Below are 27696 nucleotides of genomic sequence, written 5' to 3'. Positions count from 1 at the left end.
CTAGAAGAGAGGTCAGCAGATTGCATAGTGGTTAGAGCACTGAATGCCCACATGACCAACTGCAGTTTGAGTCCCAGCCCTAAAGGCTTAAAACACACCAGGTACATGTGCATATGTGCCCAAAATCCCAGAAGGAGAATGGAGGAGAAGGGATTGTGCCACAGCCATTGCCCCAGGGGTTGATTTCTCACTTTCCTTCTCATATCTCTCTGTCTTTCTCTGGCAAACGCATGTGCCCTATGGCAGAAACCTTAAAAAAAAGAGAGAGAGGGGAACCAGCAGTTAGTGTAATGGCTATGTCGCTGGACTCCCACGTAGTCGACCGCGGTTCACGTCCCGGACCCGGTGGCTTAAAACTCACGCCAGGCGCGTGTGCGTGCATGCCCAAGATCCCAAGAGGAGAATAGAGGAGAAGGGATTGCGGCATGACCATCCCCCCTGGGGGGTGATTTCTCGCTTTCTGTCTCTATGTCTCTCTCTGTCTGTCTGGCGAGCGCACGCGCCCTACAGTGAAAATCTCTCAAAAAAAAAAAAAAAAAGAGAGAGAGAGAGAGAGTGAGTGAGTTCTTGTATATACTGAGGGTGAGCAATGGGATGATGTGACATATGTACTTTTTCCATTTTTTTTCTTATTGCCAGAGGACACATGCACTCAACAGAGAGAGAGAAAGGACCCTCCAATGGGGTGTGGCCATGCTACAATCCTTTTCTCTCCATTTCTCCATCCCATCAGGATTTGGCGCATGCATGCACATGCATCAGGCATTTTTCAAGCCACTGAGGCCAGGATTCGAACCACAGTCAGCCGTGTGGGATCCAGCTTCTGCAGTGTTTAACTGCTGTGCTATGGTGCCGGCCCCAGTACATGTACATATTGTGAAATGAGCACCTCAGTCAAGCTACTGAGCATCTCCATCACTTCAGACAGAGGGTACTTCAAAAAGTTCGTGGAAAACCAAAGTAAGTGTATGAATTTATTTTGGTGCCAAAAAACTTTTTTGAAATCCATGCCTAGTTCCTTCATAATATGAACTTTCTGAAGACCCCTCATATTTACTTTTTTGGGGTGTGCGATGAAAACATTTAGTATCTACTCTCAGCAGTTACAAGTATGCAATGCACTATTTGTAAAATATTTTACATGACAGAGGGAGAAAGGAGAGAGGGGGAGAAAGGAAAAGAGAGAGACAGGCATCCCCAACACGGTCCTCATGCTGTGACCCACCCCCTCCTCAGCCAGCCGTGCTCACAGGCCCGTACACACACACACTCAGCGTGCGCAGAAAGACCTGGGGACATCAGCCCTTCATATGGTTTCAGCCTGTGCCCATGAACCAAGCTACCTAGGCTGGGGGTGTGACACAGCATCAAGACTGCATCGGGGGTGCTGCATATCTGTCTCTCTCTCTCTCATACTCATGGAGTAAACACACTTTTCAAACTTTTCAAACAAAATCCTCCTGGACCTACCTCTACCCCCTCACAAGAAGAAGCCATCATTTCAGCCTGAGTTCACCCTGCAGACTTTTCTCCCACGCATTTACACGACGTGCGTCTAGTCTGAGAAAGCACACACTTCGTGAGTCCTTTCTGTTACAGAGTGAGTGTTGCACATTATGCATGGCTCTGTAACCTGCTTTATTTTTATTTTTATCTTTTTAGGGAGATTTTTGCTATAGGGTGTGTGTACTCGCTGAAGAGACAGACAGAAAGCAAGAAATCACCCCCCATGGGGGACAGCCACGCTCCCCCTGTAACCTTCTTTCTTTTTTTTTTTTTTTTCTTTTTTGCTCTAACGGTATGACTTGGTGAAGTGAGTGAAATCTGTGAGTTCTTTCAAATACACCAGGTACTGTGCGACCAGTTCAAGAGGTGGGGGAGAGACACCACCTGGAACATGCCTTGTGTCACCCTCTCTCACAGCACTGCAAGAAACACATTATGATGAGTACTTGATAATTTGGAAAATCAAGTTTCAAAGAAGTAAAATAACTGCCCAAGTTAAAGCTCTCCAATGGTAGGTATTAAACAAATGAATGAGATTAATCAGTGACTGAGCTGGGGATTTGAACCAAGCTCTCAGCACCTGAAGGTCAGAACCCTGCCTGTCCACACAGAACCAGGAGCTGGGATTTGAACCGAGCTCTCAGCACCTGAAGGTCAGCGCCCCGCCTGTCTACACAGAACCAGGAGCTGAAACGGTAGCTGTTATGTGTGCAAAGCCGCTGCTGTTAGAAGCTGGTGGGAGGCAGGGGCAGAATTCTAATCACCTGATTTCCACAGTCCTGGGGGACAAGCTCTCTCTCCAGGAGGACAAAATCTTCTAGGGCTGACTGGGAAAACACATCAAGCATTCAGCAAGCACCTGACCTTTGGAGTAGGGCTGTTCTGAATAACCAAGCCAATAATAATCACACGACAGCGATTTCCTGCAAGCTGGTTTCTTACCACACATCTGGCGGTCCGTCTGCCTTCTCTTGGCTGCATACGGGATTCGTCATTAGAACCGGCAGCAGGCTAATCTCCACGCACGTGCGTCCACACCTAAACCCTTGTCTGGGGACCCACAAAGGTTTCTCAAAGGCCCCTTCTGCTGAGGCTGGCAGGTGACGTGGTGGTTGGGGCACTATACCCCTACATGGCCAACTGTGGTTCGAGTCCCAGACCTGGTGGCTTGCTTTCTCACTCTCCTTCTCTCTCTTTCTCTATCTGGTCAAACCAAAGAATAATAATAGATCAATTAAATTAATTTTTTTTAAAGAAGGCCCCTTCTTCCAGGGTGCCAGAAGGGTCCTTCACTCCAAGGCTCTGAGTCTTTCTTTCTCTACCTGGTGACATTGAGCAAGGCACTTCAACTCTCTGAGCCTCAGGTGGTGCAGGATGAAGGCAGAACAGAAAGGTGGGTGTCAGCCAGGGCCTCTTGTGAGTTTATAGAATGCTCATCTAGCCTGAGAAAACATTTCTTTCCTGAGTTCTTTCTTTTACATAACTGATACTGTACAGTCTATGTGGCCCTGTATTTTGTCTAACAGTATGACTTGGTGACATGAGTGAAATCTGTGGGTTCTTTAAAATACACCAGTTGGGACCAGCAGATGGCATAATGGTTATGTCACCATGGTTTGAGTACCAGACCCAGTGACTTAGAACTCACACCGGGTACATATACGTGCGTGCCCAAGATCCCGAGAGGAGAACAGAGGAGAAGGGATTGCGGTGTGGCCATCCCCCCGGGGGGGGTGATCTCTCATTTTCTTTCTCTCTGTCTCTCTGGCAAGCACACTAACCCTATAGCAAAATACACCATGTACTGTCAGATTACCTCATCTGACCTCGACTCAGGGCAAGAGGGCCCTCCCCCTCTCCCCACCTCTTCACGGCCCTGCCGAGCAGAGTTGGCTTTTCCCCTTGTCCAGTAGTCTATTGCTGTATTGTAAACTACCCCCAAATTTAGGGGTAAAAACAATACCTCCTTTCTTATGTTCATGGGTTCCTGAGTCAGTGTCTTAGTCCATCCAGGTTGCTGGAACACAATAGCATGGACTGGGTGTCTTACAAACAACCAAAATTTATTTCTCACAGTTCTGGATGCTGGGAAGTCCCAGGCTGAGGCACTGGCAGGTTCTGTGTCTGGTGAGGGCATCGTGAATTGTAGTCGGCACCTCCCTGCTGTGTTCTCACACAGTGGATGGTATAAACTCTGGTCTCTTCAACCCCTTATAAGGACACTAATCTCATCTTTGAGGACTCCACCCTCATGACCTAATCACCTCCCGAAGTCCCCACTCCTACCAACAACCTACTGAGGATTGGGTTTTGACAGATGGATTCTGGGGAGATGCAAACTTTTAGTCCACAAAGTAGTAGTACAGAAGGGTTGGCTTGTCTCTGCTCCACGATTACTGAGCCTCAGCCGGGAGGACTAGGGCAGCTGAGGTGACTTGTACAGTGGGTGCTGAAGAGCTTTCTGGAACACCCATTCCAAGCTCTTTCTATTGTGGTCACATCGAGAACCCTAGGAAAGACTTTTTTTAACAGAATTATTTATTCAATTCAATTTTCACTATTATTATTATTTGTTATAATTTGACCAGAGATAGTGGAAAGGGAAAGCAAGAAAGCAAGCTGTCAGGTCCAGGACTCGAACTGTGGTCGGCCATGTGGGAGTCCAGAGCCTTAACCACCACGCCACCTGCTGATCCCAGGAAAGACACGTTTAAGCCCTAACTCCATCCCTGTGGAAATGCCCTTGTTTAGAAATTGGGTCTTAGCAGAAGTAATTAGCTTAGTTAATACGAGAGCCCGTGGATTAGGCAGACTCTAAGCCAATGACAGTTGTCCTTACAAGAAGAGAAAAATGTAGATACAGCCCAGAAGACACAGAGAAGAGGGCCGTGTGAAGTTGGTGGCAGAGACTGGAGTGACACATCTGTAGGACAGATTTCTTTTCTTTTCTTTTTTTGGAGAGGTTTTTGCTATAGGGCACGTGCACTCTCCAGAGAGACAGAGAGATAGAAAGTGAGAAATCACCTCCCGGGGGGCGGGGGGGATGACCACGCCACAATCTCATCCCCTCCATTCTCCTCTAGGGATCTTGGGCATGCACGCACACGTACCCGGCGTGAGTTTAAGCCATCAGCTCCTGGACTCGAACCACAGTTGACTACACAGGAGTCCAGCGACACAGGTGTTCTCACACAGTGGATGGTATAAACTCTGGTCTCTTCAACCCCTTATAAGGACACTAATCTCATCTTTGAGGACTCCACCCTCATGACCTAATCACCTCCCGAAGTCCCCACTCCTACCAACAACCTACTGAGGATTGGGTTTTGACAGATGGATTCTGGGGAGATGCAAACTTTTAGTCCACAAAGTAGTAGTACAGAAGGGTTGGCTTGTCTCTGCTCCACGATTACTGAGCCTCAGCCGGGAGGACTAGGGCAGCTGAGGTGACTTGTACAGTGGGTGCTGAAGAGCTTTCTGGAACACCCATTCCAAGCTCTTTCTATTGTGGTCACATCGAGAACCCTAGGAAAGACTTTTTTTAACAGAATTATTTATTCAATTCAATTTTCACTATTATTATTATTTGTTATAATTTGACCAGAGATAGTGGAAAGGGAAAGCAAGAAAGCAAGCTGTCAGGTCCAGGACTCGAACTGTGGTCGGCCATGTGGGAGTCCAGAGCCTTAACCACCACGCCACCTGCTGATCCCAGGAAAGACACGTTTAAGCCCTAACTCCATCCCTGTGGAAATGCCCTTGTTTAGAAATTGGGTCTTAGCAGAAGTAATTAGCTTAGTTAATACGAGAGCCCGTGGATTAGGCAGACTCTAAGCCAATGACAGTTGTCCTTACAAGAAGAGAAAAATGTAGATACAGCCCAGAAGACACAGAGAAGAGGGCCGTGTGAAGTTGGTGGCAGAGACTGGAGTGACACATCTGTAGGACAGATTTCTTTTCTTTTCTTTTTTTGGAGAGGTTTTTGCTATAGGGCACGTGCACTCTCCAGAGAGACAGAGAGATAGAAAGTGAGAAATCACCTCCCGGGGGGCGGGGGGGATGACCACGCCACAATCTCATCCCCTCCATTCTCCTCTAGGGATCTTGGGCATGCACGCACACGTACCCGGCGTGAGTTTAAGCCATCAGCTCCTGGACTCGAACCACAGTTGACTACACAGGAGTCCAGCGACACAGCCATTATGCCAACTGCTGGTCCCATGTAGGACAGATTTCTGAGAGCCACCAGACATGAGGGAGTCAAGGACTGTTATAGACCGACTGTTTGTGTCCCCACAATTCCCATGTTGAAGGAATTTCCTAACACCCTTGTGGCTGCACTTGGAGATGGAGCCCTAAGAGGTAACTAAGGTTAAATGAGGACCTAGGGAGTGGACCCTGGCCCAACAGTTAGTGTCAAAGAAGCCGTGTGGGAATGCAGCAAGATGGTGGCCTCTGTCACCCAAGGCAGGAGCCCTGAGCAGACACCAGCCCTGCTGGCACCCGGCCTCTACCTGCCTTTTTTATTTGTGATAGAGTGTGCGTGCTCATGTGAGAGAGAGAGGAGCAACAGGGTCTGAAGATGGAGCAGAGCGAGATGCCCCAAGCCAAGGAACTCCTGGGGCTACCAGAAGTTGGAAGAAGCAGGAGAGGATTCTCCTCTGGAGTCTTTGGAGGCAGAATGGCCCTGCAGACACAGTGATTTTGAACTTCGAACTTCCAGAGCTGTGGGAGAATGCATTTGCTTGTTTTCTGCCACTCACTTCATGGTCATCTGCTGTAAGAAACTAATATCTCCCCAGTGCATCCCCCAGAAAAGGGAGTGGAGTCAGGGTGGTACGTGAAGGGCCGTGTGACACGCAGATGGGCTGCCTTGTGGGCTTTACTGAGGACGTCATGTGTGCAGACTTCATGCACTTCTCGGACTCCGGGACAATCCTCACGGAGCACTGAGGGCTGAGGATGTGACTGCCTTTGGAGGAGGGACATTTGCAAGTGACCTCAGTCAAAATTCTAAGAAACCATAATCCAGAGTGCCCTCCACATCCAGGGGCGGGCCCAAGCAACCATGGTGGGAAGAACCGTGCTGTGGCTGATACGTCCTGTCTACTGAACACAGACTCTGTCGTCTACTTACCAAATGATATAGTTTCCATAGCTTTCACATTGGAGTAGGTATTAGAAGAAATCTAGAGATGACTTAAATGGGATGGCGTGCCTAGGTTATATGTAAATAAAAGCTGCCTTATCTCAGAGACCAGACAGTCAAGGAAGGTCTCTCTGAGCAGGTGACTTTGCACAGGCCCGAAGACCTGTGGGGACTGAGAAAAGCAGTGAGTGTCTCCGGATGCAGCATCTCAGCCCGATGGAACTGCGGAGCTAAAGACATGACCGGGACAGTGCCAGGACCAAGAAGGAAACAAGATCAGTGTGGCTGGAGGAGGGAGTCGGAGACAAGAAGGAAGGGGTGATTGGGAGGATACAGGCTTCACTTTCCATCCTGGGTGGGAATCTCAAAGGGGTTGATCAGAGAGGGGACGTGGGCTGACTAGGTTTGATAGCAGTGATCCCCAACCTTTCCAGCACCCGGAGTGGGCCTTGTGGAAGACTATTCCTCCATGGACTGAGGGGTTGGTCCCCAAATGACCCAAGCGCCCCACATCCACCGTGCACCCCATCTCCACCCCTCCCACATTGTAATACACAATGAAACAATCACATACAACAGGGTTCACACTCCCATGAGAATCCAGTACCACTGCTGATTCCGCAGGAGGTGGAGTCCAGGCAGCAAAGCGGAGATGGGGGTGGGGAGGCTGCAGACACAAAGCCTGGCTTGCTCACCCGACTTACACCCCTGTCTGTGCAACGCAGCAGAACCAACACCAGTCTGCAGCGCAGAGGGTGGGGACCCCCGCAGTGAAGGATCACTCTGCCTGCTTTACTCCCACAAGTCTGAAGACAAATCCCCTGGGATGCGATGCCACTTTTCTCCCACCCTTCCACCAGCCCCGCATCTCCCTGGGGCAACCACGAGAGCGAGCTAGAACTAGCACTGGGTCCCCCGCCGCCTGCCTGGCCCTCCGCATACTGTCCTGGGGGAGTTTCAGGAAACACAATGTTTCCTTTAAAATCTTTTTCTTTTTTTTTCCCCCGACTGCTTGTGTTGCTTGGTCACCCTATCACACTTCGTGTTCTATCAACAGTAACTATGAAGTCGATGTTGACTTGCTCTGTTCAAAAGTAATTCAGACAAAGGTAACACCTGAGGCTGTGTGTGTGTGTGTGTGTGTGTGTGCATGTGCTCCAACAGATGTGTGTGTTTTACATCTATGACCCTATATCCTCTGTTTAAGGCTCATGGGCTGTGGGTGGGCACTGTGTGTGTGTGTGTGTGTGTGTGTGTGTGTGTCTGCAGGTCTATGAATGCAGTGAGGTGTATATTCCTCACAGCTTCCCATCTCGTGCTCAATGAAACCTAGAGCTCTTACAATGACCCCCCCAAATTCTGACCCTGACTGTCCAATCCAAAATTCATGCCTTTCCAGCCTGGCTGACTTCCACGCTATGACTAGAATACACTTAGCAGAGCCCTGCCCCAGGGCCTTTGCACAGGTCCTTCTTCCCCTGGAATGCTTTCCCAAGAGGCCTGCAGGCCACTCCTCAGCACACGCGGCTTCTGCTCACCTCTTGCCACTCTCTGTGCCCCAGCCATGTTCTCCTCGACACTCACGGCCCCCGGGCACTGCTGCACATGCACTCGTATGCCCGTGCTCTGTCAGTTCTACAGCGCGGGGACCTTGTCTGTCTTGCTTCTTGTGTCTTCCTCCCTTCCCTCCTAGCCCACGCCCAGATCACTGTCTGACACATACACACAGTCACTATTGTCAAATGGAAGAACGAGTACCTCCAGGTGGGACTGGGGTGTTTGCATGTGTGTGCAAGTCTGACCATCTGCATGTGCAGATATAAGCTGGTCTTCCAAAGTGTATGGAAAATGCATATTTAAAAAAAAGAAACGAATTTCATTTTTTGGCACCAAACTAAACATGTACTTTAATTTCATTTCTTCATGAACTTTTTGAAGTCTCCAGTTATGTGTCTTCCTGGCTGTATGTCAGTATGTGTCCCTAAGTCTATGTACATGTTAATGAGCTTTAAGTGTGTCTGATGAATGTCTGTCTGTCCGTCTGTTTACTTGGGTACATAACAGACAAGAGAGCCAGCAAATTAACAGGGTTTTTTTGGGGGGGGTTGGTTTTGTTGTTGTTGTTGTTTGAGAGGCTTTTGCTATAGGGCACGTATACTCGCCAGAAAGAGAGAGACGGAGAGATAGAAAGCGAGAAATCACCCCCCAGGGGGGATGGCCACGCCACAATCCCTTCTCCTCCATTCTCCTCTCGGGATCTTGGGCACGCACGCACACGTGCCTAGCGTGAGTTTTAAGCCACCGGGCCTGGAACTCAAACCGCGGTCAGCTACATGGGAGTTCAGTGACATAGCCATTATGCTAACTGCTGGTCCCACAAACAACAGCTTTCACAAGCAAGGCAGCTGTGGGAACTTCAAAATCCTCCTGCCCAGGAAAACAAGAGAGCGAGGACTCCTCAGTTCTGTGCAAGTGCGTTCTCTTTGGGAACCTGGACAAAAAATGCACCCAGGGCTGGGTCCTTCCCTGGGCGCCTCCCAGCCTGTGGTAATTGCTGGGTTCTGCGCTCTACAGCCCCCCTTCCCAGAGCCCTGTGAGCAAGGACAGCAGCCAGCAGCCAGTAACTTCAATGAAAGGAGACTGAGTTTCAGTGCCCCAGGGCCCTTAGGCACCTAGCACTCCTAGGTTTCAGGATGCTTGCAAGTTTATTTAAAGTGCAACATTTGTATCCACTCTAATTTCTTTTCTTTCTTTCTTTTTTTTTTTAGAGGTTTTTGCTATAGGGCTTGTGGGCTGGCCAGAAAGACAGAGACAGAGAGACAGAAAGCGAGAAATCACCCCCCGCAAAAAGGGACAGAAAGCAAAAAACCACCCCCCGCGGGGGCGGTGGCCACCTCCATTCTCCTCTCTGGATCTTGGGCATGCACGCACATGCGCCCAGTGTGAGTTTAAGCCACCCGATTACACGGGAGTCCAGCGACGTAGCCATTACACCATCTGCTGGTCCCTTTAATTTCCTTTTAGACTTCCAAGAAAACGGAAGATCCTGGATTCGCCCTAGTGTTGGAGATTTGACGAGTGAATGGATGAATGAGTTGACTATGAGCCATAGCAACGAGGGCTAAAAGTAAGAGTAACAGCGTGACAGGAAATAGCTAGCAGGCTGGAAAACAACACGGACTCTGGAGCCCCACATCCGTAGTTCAAACTTGAATCCTGACGTTTGGTACTTGGGTGACCTCGGGACAGTTCTGGAACTCCGCACGTAGGCCAGTCACTCTGGCAGAGTCCAACAGGTGACAGCACCGACCCCGCTCGCTACCGCGGCTGCGGCACCGACACAGGCGAGCTCCCTCTGCAGTGACCAGGCTGGGGGCCGAGGTGGGTAAACCCCTGGGAGAGGCGGCGGGGCAGTGTGAGGGCAGAGGCCTCCTGGCGCCGAGCCTTGCTCTGGAATCTGGGCTCTCAACCTCGGCCTCAGTTTCCCCTTGTAGTTGGGAGAAGCCCGGATCCTCACCTGGGATTCCATCCCGGGTCTACGCAGTCCCAGCGGTTCTGGGTAAGACAGGAAGGACCTGCCCGAGCGGTGACTGCGTTTGGCGGGCGCAGGGCCTGACCCGCTAGGCTGATGCAGGGAGGCGGCAGGACCCGGAGAGCGAGGAGCCCCGGGGAGGTGGTGGCTGGACCCCGGAATCACTCTGCCTGGGTCGCCAGGCCGGGGCTTTTGCCCACCGTGGTCTAGGACCGTGCTCTGCCTTCCGTTATACTAGAGATCTTCATAAAAAAAATGGAAAATTAAGAAAAAGCTATGCGTGGATTTAAAAGAAAAAAAAAGTTGCACCAAAATAAACCTGTACTCACTTCACACACTTTTTGAGCGCCCTGCGTGCAGCACCTGGCCAAGAGCGGCAGGGAATGACGCCCAGCTCCTGATGGCTGAGTGAGAGGCCCTTGGCAGCGAGAAGGACTGGAAGGAGGGACTGAGAGAACCATTTCAGTCCCCTGATCCCAGCAAACCGCTTTTAGGGACAGCCGTCACTGGGGCCTAAGGGGAGGAAGTTAACTTCATATGTCCGGAGTCCTAAAAGTGATCTTTGTCTTGTGGACTCTTTACAGAGGCCCTGAATAGGTGCAGAAGGGCCGCCTAAGTCCCACATGGCTGATTCCAGGGAAAGCCCTTTCCAGGGAGTCCCCATCACCTAGGGCTTCCAGTACATGTCCTGGGAATCCTGAGTAGTTTGAATTTTAAAATCGGAAAGTCAGCTAGAAATAAAGAATGTGGGTTACTTTAAGACAATTTGATGTGTGATATACCCTCACTTTTGGAAAGAGCAAAGAACATTGATTCTTGTCATTTTTCCTACAAAACTATCCTATGATGAAAGAACAGCATCCTTTGGTTTACTTTTGACTCTCAGAGCCACATCAGGGAGGTATCTTTTGGTTTCAACTCCTCCTCCCCCCAAGGGGGAAAAAAAAAACAAAAACTGCATGCAGGACACCCGTCAATCTGCCTTTGAAACAACTGTTTTGTCTAAGCTGCACTTCCTCTTCCTGGGTCCAGTGTGATTTGGCCAGTCCTTGGATGAGTGCTTTTGCCTGAGGGGGAGACATTTCTCTGTCACTTTCATCAACACTGTGAAACCCTGCGTTGAGTCACCAGATTCATAGCTGAGCTTCCTGAATTTGCTTTTTGCTGGTTTCTAAGTGTCTAGTAGGAAAGCCAGCATGGAGACTCACTTAGTAAGGAGTCGTTATTTTGCTAAGAATTTTTGTGTTGGGACAGCTTTGGCTGCCCTACAGCAAGCATGCAAATGTAGGAATGCTGGCAGTGTGTACTCAGACCCTAGGACACCTGCATTATGGTGATCCCATGTTTGCAAATGAAGAAACAGAGGCCCCAGGAGGTTGGACAGAGCACCTGGGACACAGCTAGGATGCACACCTAACCGGGTAGGACAGTTCCTGATGGCAGGCAGGGCAATGGGCAGGTTTGGGTCAAACACTTGAAACCAGCCCCAGAATGAGGGAGTTGCTGATATTTTATTATAAACACTTGCTGTGGGCCGAGGACTCTGCTTGGTGCTCTACCCTCCAGTTACGCTGCAAGGTCAGAATATGACTGAAGAAGCCAGTCCAGAGAGATGAAGCGATTTTCCCCAGGTCACACAGCTGGGAGTGTGAAGTGGGAGATGGGTCTACACCTCCCGGGTCCACTCACCTTCAGAGCCTGTCACACTGGCTGTTTGGAGGCCTTTGCTGGGGTGAACATTTCGTTGGAGGAAGATCCTGTTTTCAACCACTTTGCTTCAGGGGAATTTTAGTGATGTGCTGGCTTATCTTCATGATTTTTCCATATTTATATATCACCTGTCCAGCGGTTCCCTTAAATCCACTCATTTTTTAAGTTTAATAGGAAAGCTTTAAGACAACAAATGATAGGTGGGTAGGTGGTGTCTGCTTCTATTGATAGACTAAAAAAGAGTAAAGAGCCATAACAACTACATGCAGAGTGGAAAATCATGATTGGACAGTGGTGTGGACACAGTAGCTACAAAAGACATCTGGGTTTTACGCAGTATCAGAGAACTGTTCATTATCTCAGGTGTGCTCGTGGTCTTGTGGTTGTACAAGGGACTTCAAAAACATCATGGAAAAACGGAATTAAAGTACACATTGATTTTGGCGCAGAACTTTTTGTTTGTTTGCTTAGGGAATTTTTGTTTTTGCCATAGGTTATGTGTGTTTGCTAGAGAGAGAGAGAGAGTGGGAAAGTGACAAATCATCTCCTAGAGGGGATAGCCAGACTGCAGTCCCTTCTTCACTCTGCTCTTGGGATTTTGGACATGCACATACACGCGCCCAGCATGATTGTCAAACCTCTAGGTCCAGGACTCCGACTGTGGAGTTAGCCATGTGGACTCCAGCCACCTTAACCACCACACACCCTGCTGACCCGTGTGCAAAACATTTTGAAAGCCATGCATAATTTTTCCATAATGCACATTTTCGGAGAATTTCTTAAAGACCCCCATCCCCTCGTATAGGAAAATGTCCCTGGGGGGTAGACACTGAAGAAGAGCTCAGGGTGAAGGCGTCCTTAGGTCTGCAGTGCACTTACAAAGAATTCAAAGAGGAAAAACACCCAGACGGGTGAGTAGATGCTAGGTGGGCGAGCACGTGTGGCAGAATGGTGGCGGTCACTGAATCGAAGCAGTGGTCATTTATTAAGCTATTCTCCTAACTTGTGCTGGGAATTTTTCATGATGAAGTTGGAAGAAATGAAAGGGAGAGGAGTCTGCGCAGATGGAAACGTGCATTGCTATGGACATGCGGTGTGACGATCCCGTCCTGGCAGGCCGATCGCGTCCCAGCTGCCTGCTTTGCTCTGCCCTGGCTCTGAGGCACACTCCCAGGGCCTGCAGAGCCATCGCCCTGGGTTGGGCGTATGTGCACTTGTCCCCTCCGGGACCTGCCACCCTGAGGACCTGCACTCACCTCTCAGGTGCTCCCGTCCCAGGTGAGCATGCAGCCGGCATGGTACAGCTGGCTCCCACCCCAGCCATGGATGAGGTCACCTTCAGGAGCGACACTGTTCTGTCCGACGTCCACCTCTATACCCCGAACCAAAGACACCTCATGGTGCGGCTGAACGGCGTGGGGCAGCCCGGTAAGGTCCTGCGCCGGGCAGAGCAGCCTGGCGCCCGCGGGTCCCATCTTGTTTGTTTGTCCACCCGCTTTCAACGCCTGTCCTTCAGACGCTCCTCCCCCCACCCCATGGCCTTGCTCTTGCCGTTCACTCTGCCCGAATGCCCTTTCCTCCCCACCCTGGCTCCTAGATGCCCTCAGACAGGCCCTCCCTGGCCACCTCCACGAGTCGAGCTGCCCTGAATGAGCTTGTTCTGGTGTGGTTATTGATAACCCCATTGAACCTGGGGCCCGCAAGCTACAGCCTGGGGGTGGAATCTGGCCTGCAGAGGTGTTTGTTGTTTTGTTGTCAATAAAGTTTTATTGAAACAGACATGCCCATTCATCGTGCATGTTTATGGCCACTTCTGGGCCAGAGTGGCAGGACTGGATAGTTGCAGCAGAGAACAGGTGGCCCACAAAGCTTAAAGTGCTTAGTGTCCAGGAAAAGTTACAGGAAAAGTCTGGCTGTGTGGTGCCTCGCCTGTGTTCTGTAGAATACAGTGTTAAACCATATTCCTGGCCGCGAACAATGGTCTATAATTACCGCCTCGGTTTAACATTTGTCTCCTCTGCCTCTGACAGGCAGACCCCGAGGTGTCACACTCTGGTTTGTACCCCCAGCACTTAGCACGTCACTGTTCCAGGACTGACTGGAATGAGTCAGTGCTCCCGAGACTGGCCTAAGCCAAAAGGCTGTGGGAACAGAGAGAAGAGGCACTGAACCAGCCTTGGAGAAGGCACGGCCCAGCCCTGCAAGCTGAGCCCGCTCTACCCACACCGAGAAGTGGAGGAAAGGCACCTCGGGAAGGGGGAGCAGCCTATGCAGAGCCCCGGAGGCGGGGGTTGTAGTCAGGCCCTCCCCTGCTGCAGCCCTGCTAGTGATGTTGATGTTTTCCATGAAGAAGGAGAAGAGCGAGCCCGTCCATGTAAAGCAGGGGAGTGGGCAGCAGGAGGGAAGAGAGAGCGTAGGGGACACAAGAGTCAGGACTACTCTAGATCACGTTGGACGCTGTTGTCCTTGTTCTGTAAATGAGGAAGCTGTGGCCCAGATCAAGCAGACTTGCCCAGGTCAGACAGCTAGGGTGGGTGGAGGGCTCCAGCCAGGGCCACCCAGTCGGGTCTCGCCCCCTGCCTCCAGTCTCCACTCCAGGTTAGTCATCGAAACCTGTCCTGGTGACTTTCTGGCTATCAGGTAGTGAGGACCACTTCATATCCTTGTCCTGCCCTCTGTACCGTAAGTGGCAGGACAGGGAGGAGGGTCAGCCTAGGAGTCAAACTGGGTTTGAATCCTGCCTCAGCCACATACGGCGATGTGGTCTTGGTCAGATCACGTAACTGCTCAGAGCCTCGGTGTCCGTGTCTGTGAAACAGAGCTGCTAACCCTGCATGGCAGCTGTAGGATGGTGTGAGGTGGCAGGGCCTGGTGTCTGCATCGCATGTGCTGGTGGCATGGTAACTGCTCCCCTCGGTCACCGGTGCTTGGTGACCTATGTCACAGCTGAATGGGACAGGCCTCTGCTGGCCCGTGGGTACCTCTGCCTGGCCTTTGATGGCCTTTGCAGTTGGTGATCACATTTTCTGAAAGATGGAGGAAGAGAAAGAAGAAACGAGCCCCAGGAGCATCCTCACCCATGCCTGGTCTTGCCTTTCAGTGTTCCTGTCCCAGTTCCAGCTTCTGTGGAGCCAGGAAGCCTCGGGGACCCGGGGTGGTGACCACAGAGACCCACGCCCAGAGGAACCTCCCCTCGCCAGGCCAGGCAGCACGGGGTCTTCTCTTGGAAGTGGCCACAGTAGCGAGGGCTTATCCATCCAGGCTGAGGCGGACAGCACTGGCCAGGAAGGGGTGGGAGCTCTGCTGGACGAGGACGGGGACCTGGACGTGGTGAGAAGGCCCCAGGCCACTTCTGACCCCGACCCGACAGGGTTTCCAAGACTCAAGGTACATCCCATGATCCTGACGCAGGACGAAGACGTCACGGGAGATGACGCCCCCGAGAGCAGCCCCCACAGTGTCATCAGAATAGGTATGTCGACCTCCAGCGCCCGCCCCCACGGTCTCAGCTGAGGCCCAGGAATGGCTGCTGTTGGCTCTCTGTTCTGGGCCAGGGTATTACAGGGAGGACGGGTTTCTTGAAACTGCTCAGGCCCCTGCTGTGTCAGGGTGCTTTTGCCAGCCTTGGCTCAGGGTCATCCAGCCCCCCTCAAGGAGGTGCACCATGAGGAAGTGACAGGTCGAGGCTGTGCAGCTTGTTGGGGGCAGGGGTTTGGGGCCCATGTGTCCATCTCCCCATCAGAGGAGAGGAGCTCTGGCCGGGGTCCATTCACTGAGGTCCAGGGCCTTGAGTCCTATGGACAGGACCAGCACTGACCTGGGTTGGGTGACGGGGGTCAGTGGTTCACTCTCTAAACCAGCGACCCTGACACCCACCCCTCGAGAGCTCAGGTTTTGGAGCCCCTGCCACGCGCCAGACAGGACCCTCCTAGACCGTGGGGTGGCGGGCAGCATAGGATTTGCACCTGAGCTCTGCTCCGGGGCTTACCCTGTTGCTCATGGCCTCCTCGGGGATTCCTGCTCCACAAGACATGACCAAGGCTCAGAGACAGCTAGGCATTTGTCTAGAGCACACAGCTGGTCTGTCTGACACCACAGCGGTGGTGTGAGGTCAGAGCACGTGGATGTGGCCTGGAGTTGCGGTTCTCAGGGGGCTGATGGTGGCTCTGTCTGCCCTCAGCCCTCACACCAGCCTCCCTGAGGAGCGAGCATTAGGGTCGGAGCTGCCCCATGACGGCTCGGCCTCCACATGCGCGGTCCAACCTGCTGAGAGTCCTGTGCACGCATGACAGAGCCCCATGGGAGAGGCCAGTGTGTGGCCGGCTTCCCTACCTGCCCGTTCCAGTGACCTTGCCGCCACGGCCCCAGGTCGCCATTCCTAGAAGTTCACCTTTTCCAGCTCACTTGGCCCCTGCTGCCCTGGGAGGGGTGGAGGGAGGGGGTAGAAAGGAAATGAAACACTCCGTCTAAAGTGGCGGTTCACACTTCCTTCATCCAGGGCTGTCGCACTTTGGTCTGCAGAACCTGACCTGGGATGGAGTCCTGGGCTCTGGGATCCTGCAGAGCTGGGTTTTGAACTCATCTCCATTCCTCACGAGCTATGACCTCAGGCAGCGTCTTGCCCACCAACTTTAGCTTTGCACCTATACTATGGGGTCCAGGCTGCTGTCCCTGGACCTTGGTGACAGTGACCAAGTGTCTAGAGCAGGGCCCAGCGTAGGGCAGGCGCTGACAGTGTCACTCTCTTGACCACCCTTTCCCTCTGCCATGAGCCAACTTTTTTTTTTTTTTTTTTTTTTGAGATAGAGAGAGTGAGAGGATTTTGCCAAAGGGCACATGTGCTTGCCAGAGAGACAGCAAGAAACCACCACCCCCCACTACCCCACCCCCCCAGGGAGAATGGCCAAGCCACAATCCCTTCTCCTCCATTCTCTTGGGATTTTGGGCATGCACGCATACACATGACTGGCATGAGTTTTAAGCCACTGGGTCTGGGACTCAACCCGTGGTCAACTACATGGGAGTCCAGCAATGTAATTACTCTGTCTGCTGGTCCCAAAGGGCATTTATTTATATAAATCAATCAATTGACTGATTGAACATCAGTGGATGTTCAATATTGCCCGTTTTGTTCAATAACCTTCTGCCATCTGTCAGTGACGTTAACAATTCCTCGTCCATAGAAGAACCTGTCTTTATCGGCAAAAAACTGAATGAGGTGCTGACTTACAGCCTCGTCCGAATCAAACGTGATACCATGAAAGGAGTTTTGATGAGAGCAAAACAAGTGGCAGTCTGGTGGCGCAAGGCCAGGCAGGTACAGTGGTGTGGGGACACATCCCGTCCCAGCTGCAGTCACTTTTCACGGGCGATCAAACGTTTGTGTGGTCTCGTGTTATCCTGTTGGAACACAACTCCTTTATGGTCAGTGAGCTCTGGATGTTTCCGGGTGGTGGATTCATTCAGACTGTCCAGTTGTACACATTCAAAGTGATTGGTTCCTTGGTGGGAGCTCAAAAAACATGACACCTTTAAAATCCCACCACGCTGAGAGCCTAACCTTCCTCTGATGGATGTCTGCTCTCTGTCGTTTGAGGCGAATCTTCACATCGGGACCAAGATCATTTATGCATCACATTGTTCTAAACAGTCCACTTCTCATCACCAGTCATTTCAAAAAAGGATCGTTTTCCTCATGTTTAACGAGCAGATTGCAAATGTTTATATGGGACATCAAATGAACTTTGAGTTCATAAGGAACCCAGAAACGAGCTTCCTTTCGTATCTCAGCTTCTTCATCACCTGAACGATGGATGTCCAATGTTTCTGCAATCTCTTGTGTTCTATAACGTGGGTTTTGACTTGACCATTGGCTTTATTTTGCCGTCATCAACCTCGCTGGGCGTCCCTGACTAGGAGAGTTGTTGAGATCAAAATCAGCACCACAGAACTGCTGGCCTGCCACTCTCAGAGCATTGTCACCATCAACTACACAACTTTTCACAAGCCTGACGCACATTCTTCCCTTGACGGGAGTAAAACCATGAACTATGGAGAAAATGCAGTTTGGTCTTCCATATTCAACATGTAAAGTCCCCAGGACTCAACCAAATTGCTTAATTATTTTCTAGAATGAAGCTAGAACTATCAGCTGTCGAAGGACACAGCAACACCATAGGTGCAAAAGACTGGTACTTCCAAAAATGAACTAGCACCATCTGTTACAAAGATGGGCTCTGCCTTTTCCGAAGACCCACAGATGGGTGGTTTTCGGACGCTGGTGGAGCCCTGGCCCCTGGGAGCGGCCTCTGTCCCACCCAGTTACAGCTGCAGGTGCCCTGGTGATGTGGCTCTGCCTTCAGCAGAGGGGGGAGCTACGGCTCTGGGTCCAAGGAACTGAGGGTCAAGTCACTCAGCCAGAAAGTGGGGAGCCTCCCTCCTACAAATGTGCCTGACCTAGAGTCCAGGTCCCTCTCAGGGAAACTGACCAGCTCTGAGTGCAGTAGGGCGGATGCAGCAGAAAGTGAGCAGCCATGTGGGAGCTTGGTGGCAGGGGCTGCTGGCAGCCAGAGCTGGGGCAGAGGGCACTGAGGAGGCTGTGCCAGCCAACTAGAGATGAGGGAAGATGGGAGGGCCTCAGTGAGGGGAGCCACGGGCCACTCCCAGGGCTGGGACAGCTGAGGCAGAGGGTCTGGAGCAGGGTGGATGGGAGACCTCGGAAGGACGCTTCACCCCATCTCCCGCCCCCACGCACATGTGTGTACACACGCACAGACACGGGTCCTCAGCCTGCGAGGGAGTCCCTGTGCTCTTCAGCCTGGCAGTCTCTGCCTCAAGCTTTTCAGACTGAATCCCTGAGCACCTTTTGGGTTGCATGAAAGGAACTTCATGGGGCTGGGGAGCCCCCATCTGCCACTTTCTAGCCGCAGTCCTAGGCAGGCTGCCGTGCCTCCCCGCTTCCTCCTCCTCATCTCTAAGATGATACTCAAGCCCACGTCCACAGGCAGCTTTGAGGACCGAATGGGAAAGCGTTTAGTGTGTCCCCGGCACAGACGTTTGTCAACATCATGCAGAGCCTCAGTGTCAGCGTGTGCATCTGTGAAACAGGACGATGCGGGCCCAGTAGCATGTCAGTGGGGCCCACCCTGTCCTGTGCATGGTCGTTCCCTGAAGGAACTCGGTCCCCAGATATGCTTGTCTGAGTTTCAGACCAAGTACCGACATGTTCAGCCATCACGATCCAAAGTCCTTGGAAGGAAGCGTATTTTATTAAAGCCACTTTCAGACCACAATGAAAACCTAGCCCCGGTGCTGGCAGGCAATGAATTTGTCACTTTTTATTCAGAAATATGTATGGGGGGCAGCAATGTGAGAAGGCCCTCAGGTGGCCAGGTCTCCCAGCTGGGGACAGTGTGATTCAAGTCCTGGACCACAGCCCTGCACTTGGCACAGTGAGCGCTCGCCCTGGGAGCTCGTGGGAGCCCAAGGAGAGCCGGAAGTGCCGTCCATGGAGGGGAGCCCAGGCGCACCCATCCCTACGCTGCTACCTCCCAGTCAGTCGTCTCCAGCCTCGGCCCTGCCTTGCTCCCCACCCCGCTCCTTTTCTTGAGAGCTGTGGCTTGATCTGTGCAAGTCCAGCAAGCACGCGGAGCTGCCCTACTGTGCGCACATGCATGCATGAATCAGAGCCGTGACCATCTGACCTATACTAGAGCCAGCTCTTACTAAACAACAGCGATGTTATGCATCATTCCTTTTTTTGCCTTGATTCTGCATTTCTACTCCCTTCCCCCAGCAATCTCCAGAATTTGTTGTTTGGGAGTGTCTTGCTGTGTCACCAGGGGACAGGGCTGCCTTCAGCTAAATCCTCTGCTCCACCAGCTTTCCAAGTTGCTGGGATCTCAGGTGCACACCACTGCTCCAGGCCTTAGGTGGAACTGGAGTGGAACCCAGGCCTCCCGTGTGGTCACAGCCTGCAGAGCAGCGTGTGCTGCCGGGCCTGAGCCATCCAGAATTTTCCCAGAATGTGTGCCGCACTTGAGACTTCCACTTACTTATCCACGTTCTCTTCAGCGTTTACAAAAGGATTTAAATTCAGACTTAGTAACCTTTAACGTCCAGTGTAGTTCTGAGTGTAAGAAAATATTGGGGGGGGGAGGTGGCACGGTGGTTAAGGCACTGGACAACCACATGGCCAACTGTGGCTCAAGTCCCAGACCTGGTGGCTCGCTCGCTCTCTCTCTCTCTCTCTCATTCTGTCTCTGTCTGGTGAGCACACATGCCCTATAACAAATAATGATAATAAATTGAGACAATCAGATGATGTAACGGTTAAATCTCTGAACTCCCATGTAGTCAACCATGGTTTGAGTCCCAGACCTGGTGGCTTAAACTCACATTGGGTGCATGTGCACATGTGCCCAAAATCCTGAGAGGAGAATGAAGGAGAAGGGATTACTGTGTGGCCATCCCCCCTGGGGGGTGATTTCTCACTTTCTCTCTGTGTCTCTCTGATGAGCACACGTGCCCTATATCGAAAATCTCTCAAAGAATGATAATAAATAATCCTTTTAGAAGGTATGAGCAGTGATTGTCACGTTACAATTGTGAATCGCTGTTACTGAGCATAAAATTGTGTGATACCTGTGTGTCTCGTTAGGTCGGTCAAGACCTGTTGTGGCCCTTGACTTCAGGCTGCAGAGCGTGAGCCACCACGCCTGGTGTCCAAGTGACGCCAGAGCACCCCCTCCCAGCTGGCAGCAGGGCCTGGTTTTGGCTTCTCCCTAGAACGCACAACTCCGGCACCAGCCCGGCCACGTGGGCGGGTTGCCGTGGGCCCTGCCTTGCAGTTTCTGTCCATCCCTGTTTTCACAGTGGGCATTTCTCTTGTGGTTTCCGTCCCATCCAGAGCACACCATGGCCACCCCCCTGGAGGATGTTGGCAAGCAGGTGGGTAGGTCCCGTCCGCTGCCCGTCGTCCAAGGGCCTCTCCAGAGCCTCATGTCGCCGGTCCTCCCCTGGTCTCCCTGCAGGTGTGGCGCGGTGCCCTGCTCCTGGCGGACTACATCCTGTTCCGAAGGGACCTCTTCCAAGGACGCACCGTGCTGGAGCTGGGGGCGGGCACAGGACTGGCCAGCATCGTTGCAGCCACCATGGCGCACACCGTTTATTGTACAGGTAACGCCACGTCCCCAGCTGCGGGGGGGCGGTACTGACCCTAGGGAGGAAGGAGGCGGATTCTGGGACTTGCACATTGGCGGCTGCCACATTTGCTGCCCTCTCCCCAGCCGTCCCCAGCCCCCATGCTTTCTCTCAGTATCGGGATGACTCACATCACGAGTCGGCCACAGCAGCCACTGTGTCCGGTGCCTCCGGTGTCTCTGCTGCACCTGGAAACAGCAGACGAACCTGAAACCCACGAGCACTCTGCCCTTTTTTATAGAAAGCCTTGAGAACAAGATGAGTATTTTCTGATTGTAAATGCCTGGCCTACTCTTGTGGAAGATTGTTTAAAGCACAAATAAAAATTACTCATAATTGGACAGCCCCTAGAGTCACTCAGCAATATGGATTTACTGAGCACTGGCTATGTGCCAGGCAGTGCTGGGCGTGGGGGGCCAGGCCAGGCCGCAGGGTGCTCGCGATTCAGGGCCTCTGTAAACTGTTCATACGTGCACACGCACACGTGTATAGTCCCATGTCGTTCTTGTCCTTTGTGGGTGCACACTCCCATGCAACAGCTGAAGTCAACTATGAGCGATTCTGTATCGGCCATATCCACCAAAATTTATTGAAAATCATTTTTCGCAAGTACATTTCCCCATGTTGTTGAAAAGTAAGTAAGTATGGCTTTTAGTGACCAAGAAATACCTTGTCCTTTTGTTTAGCCCTCCTCCTGTGGCCAGGCGGTGGTCTGCGTTTGTTGGCTCCATTGCAACGACCACCTTTGTACATAACTGTCTGGCGACCCTCGCACTGGCTCCTAGGGGAAGGGGTGGCTTTTCTTAGCTCTTACTGCATATTGCCAGCTGACTTCGTCTTTCGTGTTGAGAGAGTTGTAGACTCACACAGAAACTGCTAGAATAATCCAGAAGGTGCTGTACCCAGTCCCCCAGTAATCGTACCCGACTGTGGGGCCATGACTGGAACCAGCCAGTCGTGGATTCGGTGCTGGTGACTCTGGGCTCACGCACACATCTTTGTCAAAGCACGCTGCAGACAGGAGAGCGGTATGCAGACGCACAGTGGGCATTGTATTTTAGACCCTCTGCGGGACAGAGGCATGACTGAGGTGGCATCGCTGATGTGGTTTGCGTTTCGTTGCTTACTAGTAAATGTCTTCTCAACACAGAGTTGCTGGGAAAGGGGAGCTCAGGGGTCATCTGTCGTGAGTCTAGATTAACCCCAGCCAGGAGTCTGCAGGGCAATGGCCCGCCTTGTGCTCCCGACAGTTTCACAGAATGAGCACCTCCTGCCTTGGTGGAGTGCAGCTGCGCCTGGTGCCTGAGGGCAGGTGTAATCAGACCATGCTACCCTCTGGGTAGGTTTACAGTCGGAGAGCCTGGAGCTCACCTGCAGATGGCACTTACAGTTAGTGAAGGCCTGTTGTGTGCATCGGCCCCTGGCCATAAGTTCACAGTGACCCTGGGCAGTGGCCAGAGAGCTGTTACCATCCCTCTTGCCCAAGTAGGAAGCTTGAGGCCAAGGTCAAGTCACAGACCCAAGGTCACACACACAGCTGCTGACAAGACCCTAGCCTTGGCCTGGCCTACATGGGCCTGTGTCACGTGGGTGGTGTCCAGGCTGAATTCCAGGGAGTGGGGTTCTTAAGCCTCTGCAGAGGCTCCCAAAGGGATAATGGGAGAACAGCCCTTGGGCTCCAGGGCTCCCACCCACTGGGCCAGAACTGCCCCTTCCTTTCTTTTTTTTTTTTCCCTTCCTTTCTTCTACTCGTTAGAGACTCATTAAGGTCTCATGACAAAACTAGCATCAGAGGGCCAGCTCTGTGGCCTAGGAACTAAGAGAGCTGGTCTCGCATGGCCGACCGTGCCAGGCCCAGCCCTGGCAGCTTGAATAACGAGCCAGGTGCATCTGTGAGAAGAGCCTGCCGGTGAGCATGTTTGGTTTGAGCGGGGAGCTCCAGAGGAGCCTGCCCGGATTCCTGCGGGTGTGCTGTCCGTGTGTGTCAGGGTACAAGCACGGAGAAGGAGGTGCCTGATAGCCAGGTCTGCACGTGCCCTCTCGTTCCAGATGTCGGCACAGATCTCTTGGCCATGTGCCAGCGAAACGTCGCCCTCAACAGCCACCTGGCTGATGCCGCAGGTGAGGACCTGCGGGTCTCCACGGAACAGAGTCCCCAAGGGCGGGCTGGGACAGACATCCTGGCAGCGGTACCAGCAGTCAGGTCACCGCTCTCCTCTGCGCCTGGTCGTTGGAGAGAGTGGATGCCATCTTGGCTTCACGTAGCTTCAAACATGGACAGCCTGTCCTTGGGTCACCTCCTCCCCATGCCCACTGCCACATCCTGCCGTGACTCATGAGCCGTGATGGTCCCTGTGTCTGCCGTGGTTGCCAACATTTATCCCTCAGAAAAATGGGGGACGGGTAGATGGAGGTGGGGGAGGGAGGATGAGTAAATGGAGCGGAGGGAGGGAGGGCGGACGATGTTCAGGTCTGGGTGCTTAGGGTGGAAGTGTGTCTTCCTAGCCGTGCAGAGTGTGGGAGTCCCGTTCGGTTTGCTTTCAGGTGGTGTGGTCAAGGTCAGAGAGCTGGACTGGCTGCAGGACGACCTGTGCACAGGTGCGTGCTTCCTGCCACATCGCTGCGACAGGGCGACTTCTCCTGTGTTCTTGGGGCCATCAGCCCTGCGGCTCGAGTGAGCAGGGTTCCGGCTGCCAGGCCCCACCAGCTCCAGGCAGGTCCCCTCCACTGGCCTATGACAGCAGACGTCCCTGTGAGCCCGATGTCACTGTGCCCTTTCTGTAAGTGCTAGAGCTGCAACCAAGAGACATGCGGCACCTTCTTGGGTGACATAGCTGGTAACCGGGGACAGGGTGCCCTGGGCGGAGGTGCAGATCAGGTTCTCCACAGCTCCTGGCCCAGGTAGCAGGTGTGGCTGAAATCCGCCTGCTCTCCCTGGCTAAGGCACCAAGTGCCCCGTGGAAAGGGCACCTCTACACCATGACTGCATGGTAGCCTTGGCCCTGACGGTGGGGGGCCGGGATTCAGGTCTGCCTGGTGATGCCCACAGCACCAAGCTACCCCAATCTTGTTTCTTCTCCCAAAGGTTCTTTTCAGTCTCGCTGAGAGCTGGTCGACAGAGAAAGGTACAAGCCCACAAGAGCCTTTTCTTTCTTCTGTCTTAGATCCCAAGGTTCCGTTCAGCTGGTCGGAAGAGGAGGTGTCTGATTTATACGACCGCACCACTGTCCTGTTTGCGGCTGAAGGTAGGTATGTTCCCCTTCGTCCTGCATGCCCTTGTCTGTTGCTACTCCAAAGTGGCGGGCCCACACCTCCAGAGCTCTCCACACTGTAGAAGTGTCATTCCAAGACAGGCTGCCATGTCTCCCTGCATTTTTTTTTCTTCGTCTTTTTTTATAAACAATTATTCATTGTGTTTTATGATTATTTTTTAAAATTTGACCAGAGAGAGAGAAAGAAAGGGAAAGTGAGAAAGCAAGCTGCCAGGTCTGAAACTCGAACTGTAGTCGGCCAAGTGGGAGTCCGGCAACTTAACCACTGCACCACCCGCCAGCCCTACCCCTGTGGTTCTTTACTTGCTAGAGAGCATGTGCACTCACCTGAGCAAGAGACAAAGTGGAGCAGGACAAAGAGCGACCAGTGGGTGTGGCCACACCACGGTCTCGCCTCCGTGCTGCCTCCTGCCAGGATTTGGGGCACACATGTGCCTGAGGGGCTTTTCAGGTTGCCAGGGCCAACATCCAAATTGCAGTCAGCCGTGTGGGATCTAGTCCCTTAACCACTCAGCCGTGGGAAGGCTCTCCTGCAGTGCTGATTCTGAGCACTGCTGTGTCCGCGGGTGCACACTCTCTCTGCAGTGCTCTGAGGGTCCCTCGGGGAAGCAGGTTTTTCCAACACTTGCGTATTTTCCCTGATGCCTTTCTTCTCCCCGCAGTGTTTTACGACGACGACTTGACTGATGCTCTGTTTAAAACACTCTCCCAACTCGCTCACAGGCTGAAAAATGCCTGCACAGCCATCCTGTCGGTAGAGAAGAGGTGAGCACTGCTCCTTGGGGACAACCAGCACCCGGGTATTAGCCAGTCCTGCGCTTTCTAAACACGTCCTCATCAGCCACCTCGCTGTTGCTCGCCATGCTGACTGAGCACCTACTGTGTGTGTGGCCTGTGCCAGGACTTCACTGGCATCTCCTCCCTTAGTCTGCAGACAGCCCTGTGGGCAGGCTCTCCTGTCCTCATTCTACAGGGAGAGTCTGGGAACCCTGGCCTGGTCACAGCTAGTTAGTGAGAGGTGAGGACTTGCACACAGATCGTGGGCCCAAGCCACACCTGACACCACACTGAGAGTGCCGCTCCTCTCCTGCATGTTCTCTGGAGGCTGCCTGCCTCCCCTGCTCCTCCAGGTCTCTCTCCTCTTCCCGATCCACACCGAGGCTCCGCCCCGACAGTACCTCCAGGCTGTTTCCACCTGAATACCCTAAGATGTTAGGGCTCCTTTTACTGCACGTCCACCTCGTGATAGTGACTGTGCTAGGCGCTTACTCACGTTTTTCCTCCAGTAATTAGGGTAGTCCATAGCTTTCCTGGAGACAGTTTGGAATATGCAGCAAAGCTGGAAAGCCAGACGTGCTTGCTGACCCAGCAACTCGGCATCTAGAAATTCACCCCCAGGAAATGAACCTGGCTATGGACAAAGCTGTATATTCTTGCATATTCATGGCAGCGTTGTTTGTGCTCATACTGCCGAGGATGTTGTTGAAGGTTCATGTTGACCAGTGCCAATGCAGCGACCGCATTTGGAGTCTGGTTGTATAGACCATAAAGAAAAAACTCAGGATGGTCAGGAGAAGCAGCAGAGCTCTAGGGTGGCCACGGGTTAACAGTGGCTGAAGCCGGGTGATGGGTTTGTGGCAGGCCATCATACTTAGTCCTTTGGCATGTTGGAGTTTTTCATAATAAAAGATTTGGGGAAGAAAAGAAAAAAAGGCAAAGAGCAAGTGAAATCAGCGTGCAGCCCCAACTGTTGAACCGTGCACACACCAGGTAGGGAGACTCAGTCCTGAAGTTGTGCTCATGTTCACCCTCTCCCCTTCGCAGGCTCTGCATCCTCCCCACCTCCCTCCACCACTGCCTCTGCTCCATTCACCTCACAAAAAGATACAGAGCCACTTACACACTGGGTCTGCTGGCTGCGGGCAGGACAGGCCTATCCTCAAGTACCAGTCAGAGTCGGCCTCTCCTACCGCTTGTAGCTGCTCAGGGCAGGGGCAGCCCTTGTGTCTCCGGTGGTACAATCTTGTGCACGTGATTTCAGCTTTCCGAGCCTGTGTCCACACCTGTAAAGAGGAGGTGATACCGTCTCACCTCTGGCACAGGTTCGGGAGGGACCGCTCTCCTATGCGCTGCCCTCAGTGGGCACCAGCAGGAGAGGAGGTCAGGGAGGCAGCAGGAGGCCAGCTGAGAGGGGACACAGCCTGCTCCCAGCACTGATGCCGTGGGTGTGTTGCTGACTGGCTTGCAGGTTCAACTTCACTCTGCGGCACCTGGACGTCACATGCGAGGCCTACGACCACTTCCGCTCCTCACTGCACGCGCTGGAGAAGCTTGCCAAGGGCCGGCTGCGCTTCACGGTGGAGCCTGTGGAGGCCTCCTTCCCGCAGCTGCTGGTCTACGAGCGCATCCGCCAGCTGGTAGGTCCAGGCCCCACATGGGGCCGCCGATGGCTTTGGCGTGAAACTCCTGACTCTGGGGCAAAGGAGCTGATGAACCAAGGCCTCCACACACAGGCCCCTCCCTGGTCTCCCATGGGCAGAGGCCGCAGGCTTGATGACAGCTTTAGTGACACATGGTAGGGGGGCCTAACCCCCGTTCTCAGGGGTCATCATGTCCAGATCTGGGCCTGTGGATACACCTTCACCTTCGACTTTACACACATTCCTTCCCTGTGGTCAGCTCAGACGCCAGAGGAAGCAAGACCAGGGCAGAGGCTGGGCAGTGGGCAGTTAGTGCAGGAGAACGTGGCGGGTCTTGACCCAGGGACCCGGTGTAGCAGCTGATGGTCACATCCTCACCATGGGCGTGCACCAGCCCCTCCGACTGAGCAGGGTGGTCTCGTTACTGCTGACCCTTCTGACGACATGGTGGGCCCATCAGGTCTCATGGGGATCATCCCCACAGTGTAGCGCACATGCGCCAGGCGCCAGGCTGGGAGCCGCTACCCCCACCCCCTGCCCACCGCCTCAGTGACTGCAGCAGCTGAGCCAGCGAGGCTGGAAACCGCAGGGCCAGGACTCAACCCTGCACACCGCTTCCTTTCACAGCTAACAGACCTGGCAAAGTTACCCCTCCAAACCCCTAAAATTACCAGGAGCTGGATTGGTAGAATCCAGAGAAGAGAATTCACTTCCTTTGTTCTCTGTGCCCTTGGGTGTGGCCTCCCTTCCTATGGGTCTGTGGGGCCCCAGGCCTGGCTCTGGGGAGGAGGAAAAGTAGGGATGGGGAGGAGAAGAGTGTACACCCCCTCACCCCCCCACAGCCCGAGACGCTGACCAGCAGAGGAGCCTCCTGCTTTTTTTTTTTTTTTTTTTTTTTTTTTGGGG

The 27696-nt window shown here is 52.8% G+C and overlaps 1 protein-coding gene across 8 annotated transcripts in view; it reads left to right on the top strand.

Annotated features, from left to right (window-relative positions):
- Positions 1-10025: 10025 nt before the first annotated feature.
- Positions 10026-27696, top strand: part of METTL22 (methyltransferase 22, Kin17 lysine) — an 18671-nt gene continuing 1000 nt past the window's right edge. The window contains exons 1-10 of one of the 8 annotated variants that reach the window (XM_006140707.2): positions 10026-10036; positions 13176-13325; positions 14998-15369; positions 20806-20846; positions 20930-21074; positions 23148-23219; positions 23643-23696; positions 24263-24343; positions 25033-25135; positions 26619-26787. In XM_006140707.2, the coding sequence (XP_006140769.1) occupies positions 13193-13325; positions 14998-15369; positions 20806-20846; positions 20930-21074; positions 23148-23219; positions 23643-23696; positions 24263-24343; positions 25033-25135; positions 26619-26787 (1170 nt within the window). In that variant the 5' untranslated portion in view covers positions 10026-10036; positions 13176-13192. Of the gene's footprint in view, positions 10037-12607; positions 13326-14997; positions 15370-20771; positions 20847-20929; positions 21075-21184; positions 23126-23147; positions 23220-23642; positions 23697-24262; positions 24344-25032; positions 25136-26618; positions 26788-27696 lie in introns of those variants that run through there. The other 7 variants (XM_027773011.1, XM_027773010.1, XR_003549860.1 and 4 more) reach the window with 7 other exon arrangements.

This window comes from Tupaia chinensis, unplaced genomic scaffold (assembly GCF_000334495.1).
Source record: "Tupaia chinensis unplaced genomic scaffold, TupChi_1.0 Scaffold000042_1, whole genome shotgun sequence".
NCBI lineage: Eukaryota > Metazoa > Chordata > Mammalia > Scandentia > Tupaiidae > Tupaia > Tupaia belangeri.
The sequence above is the reverse complement of the archived record's forward strand: the minus strand, read 5'-3'. Positions and strand labels throughout refer to the sequence as shown.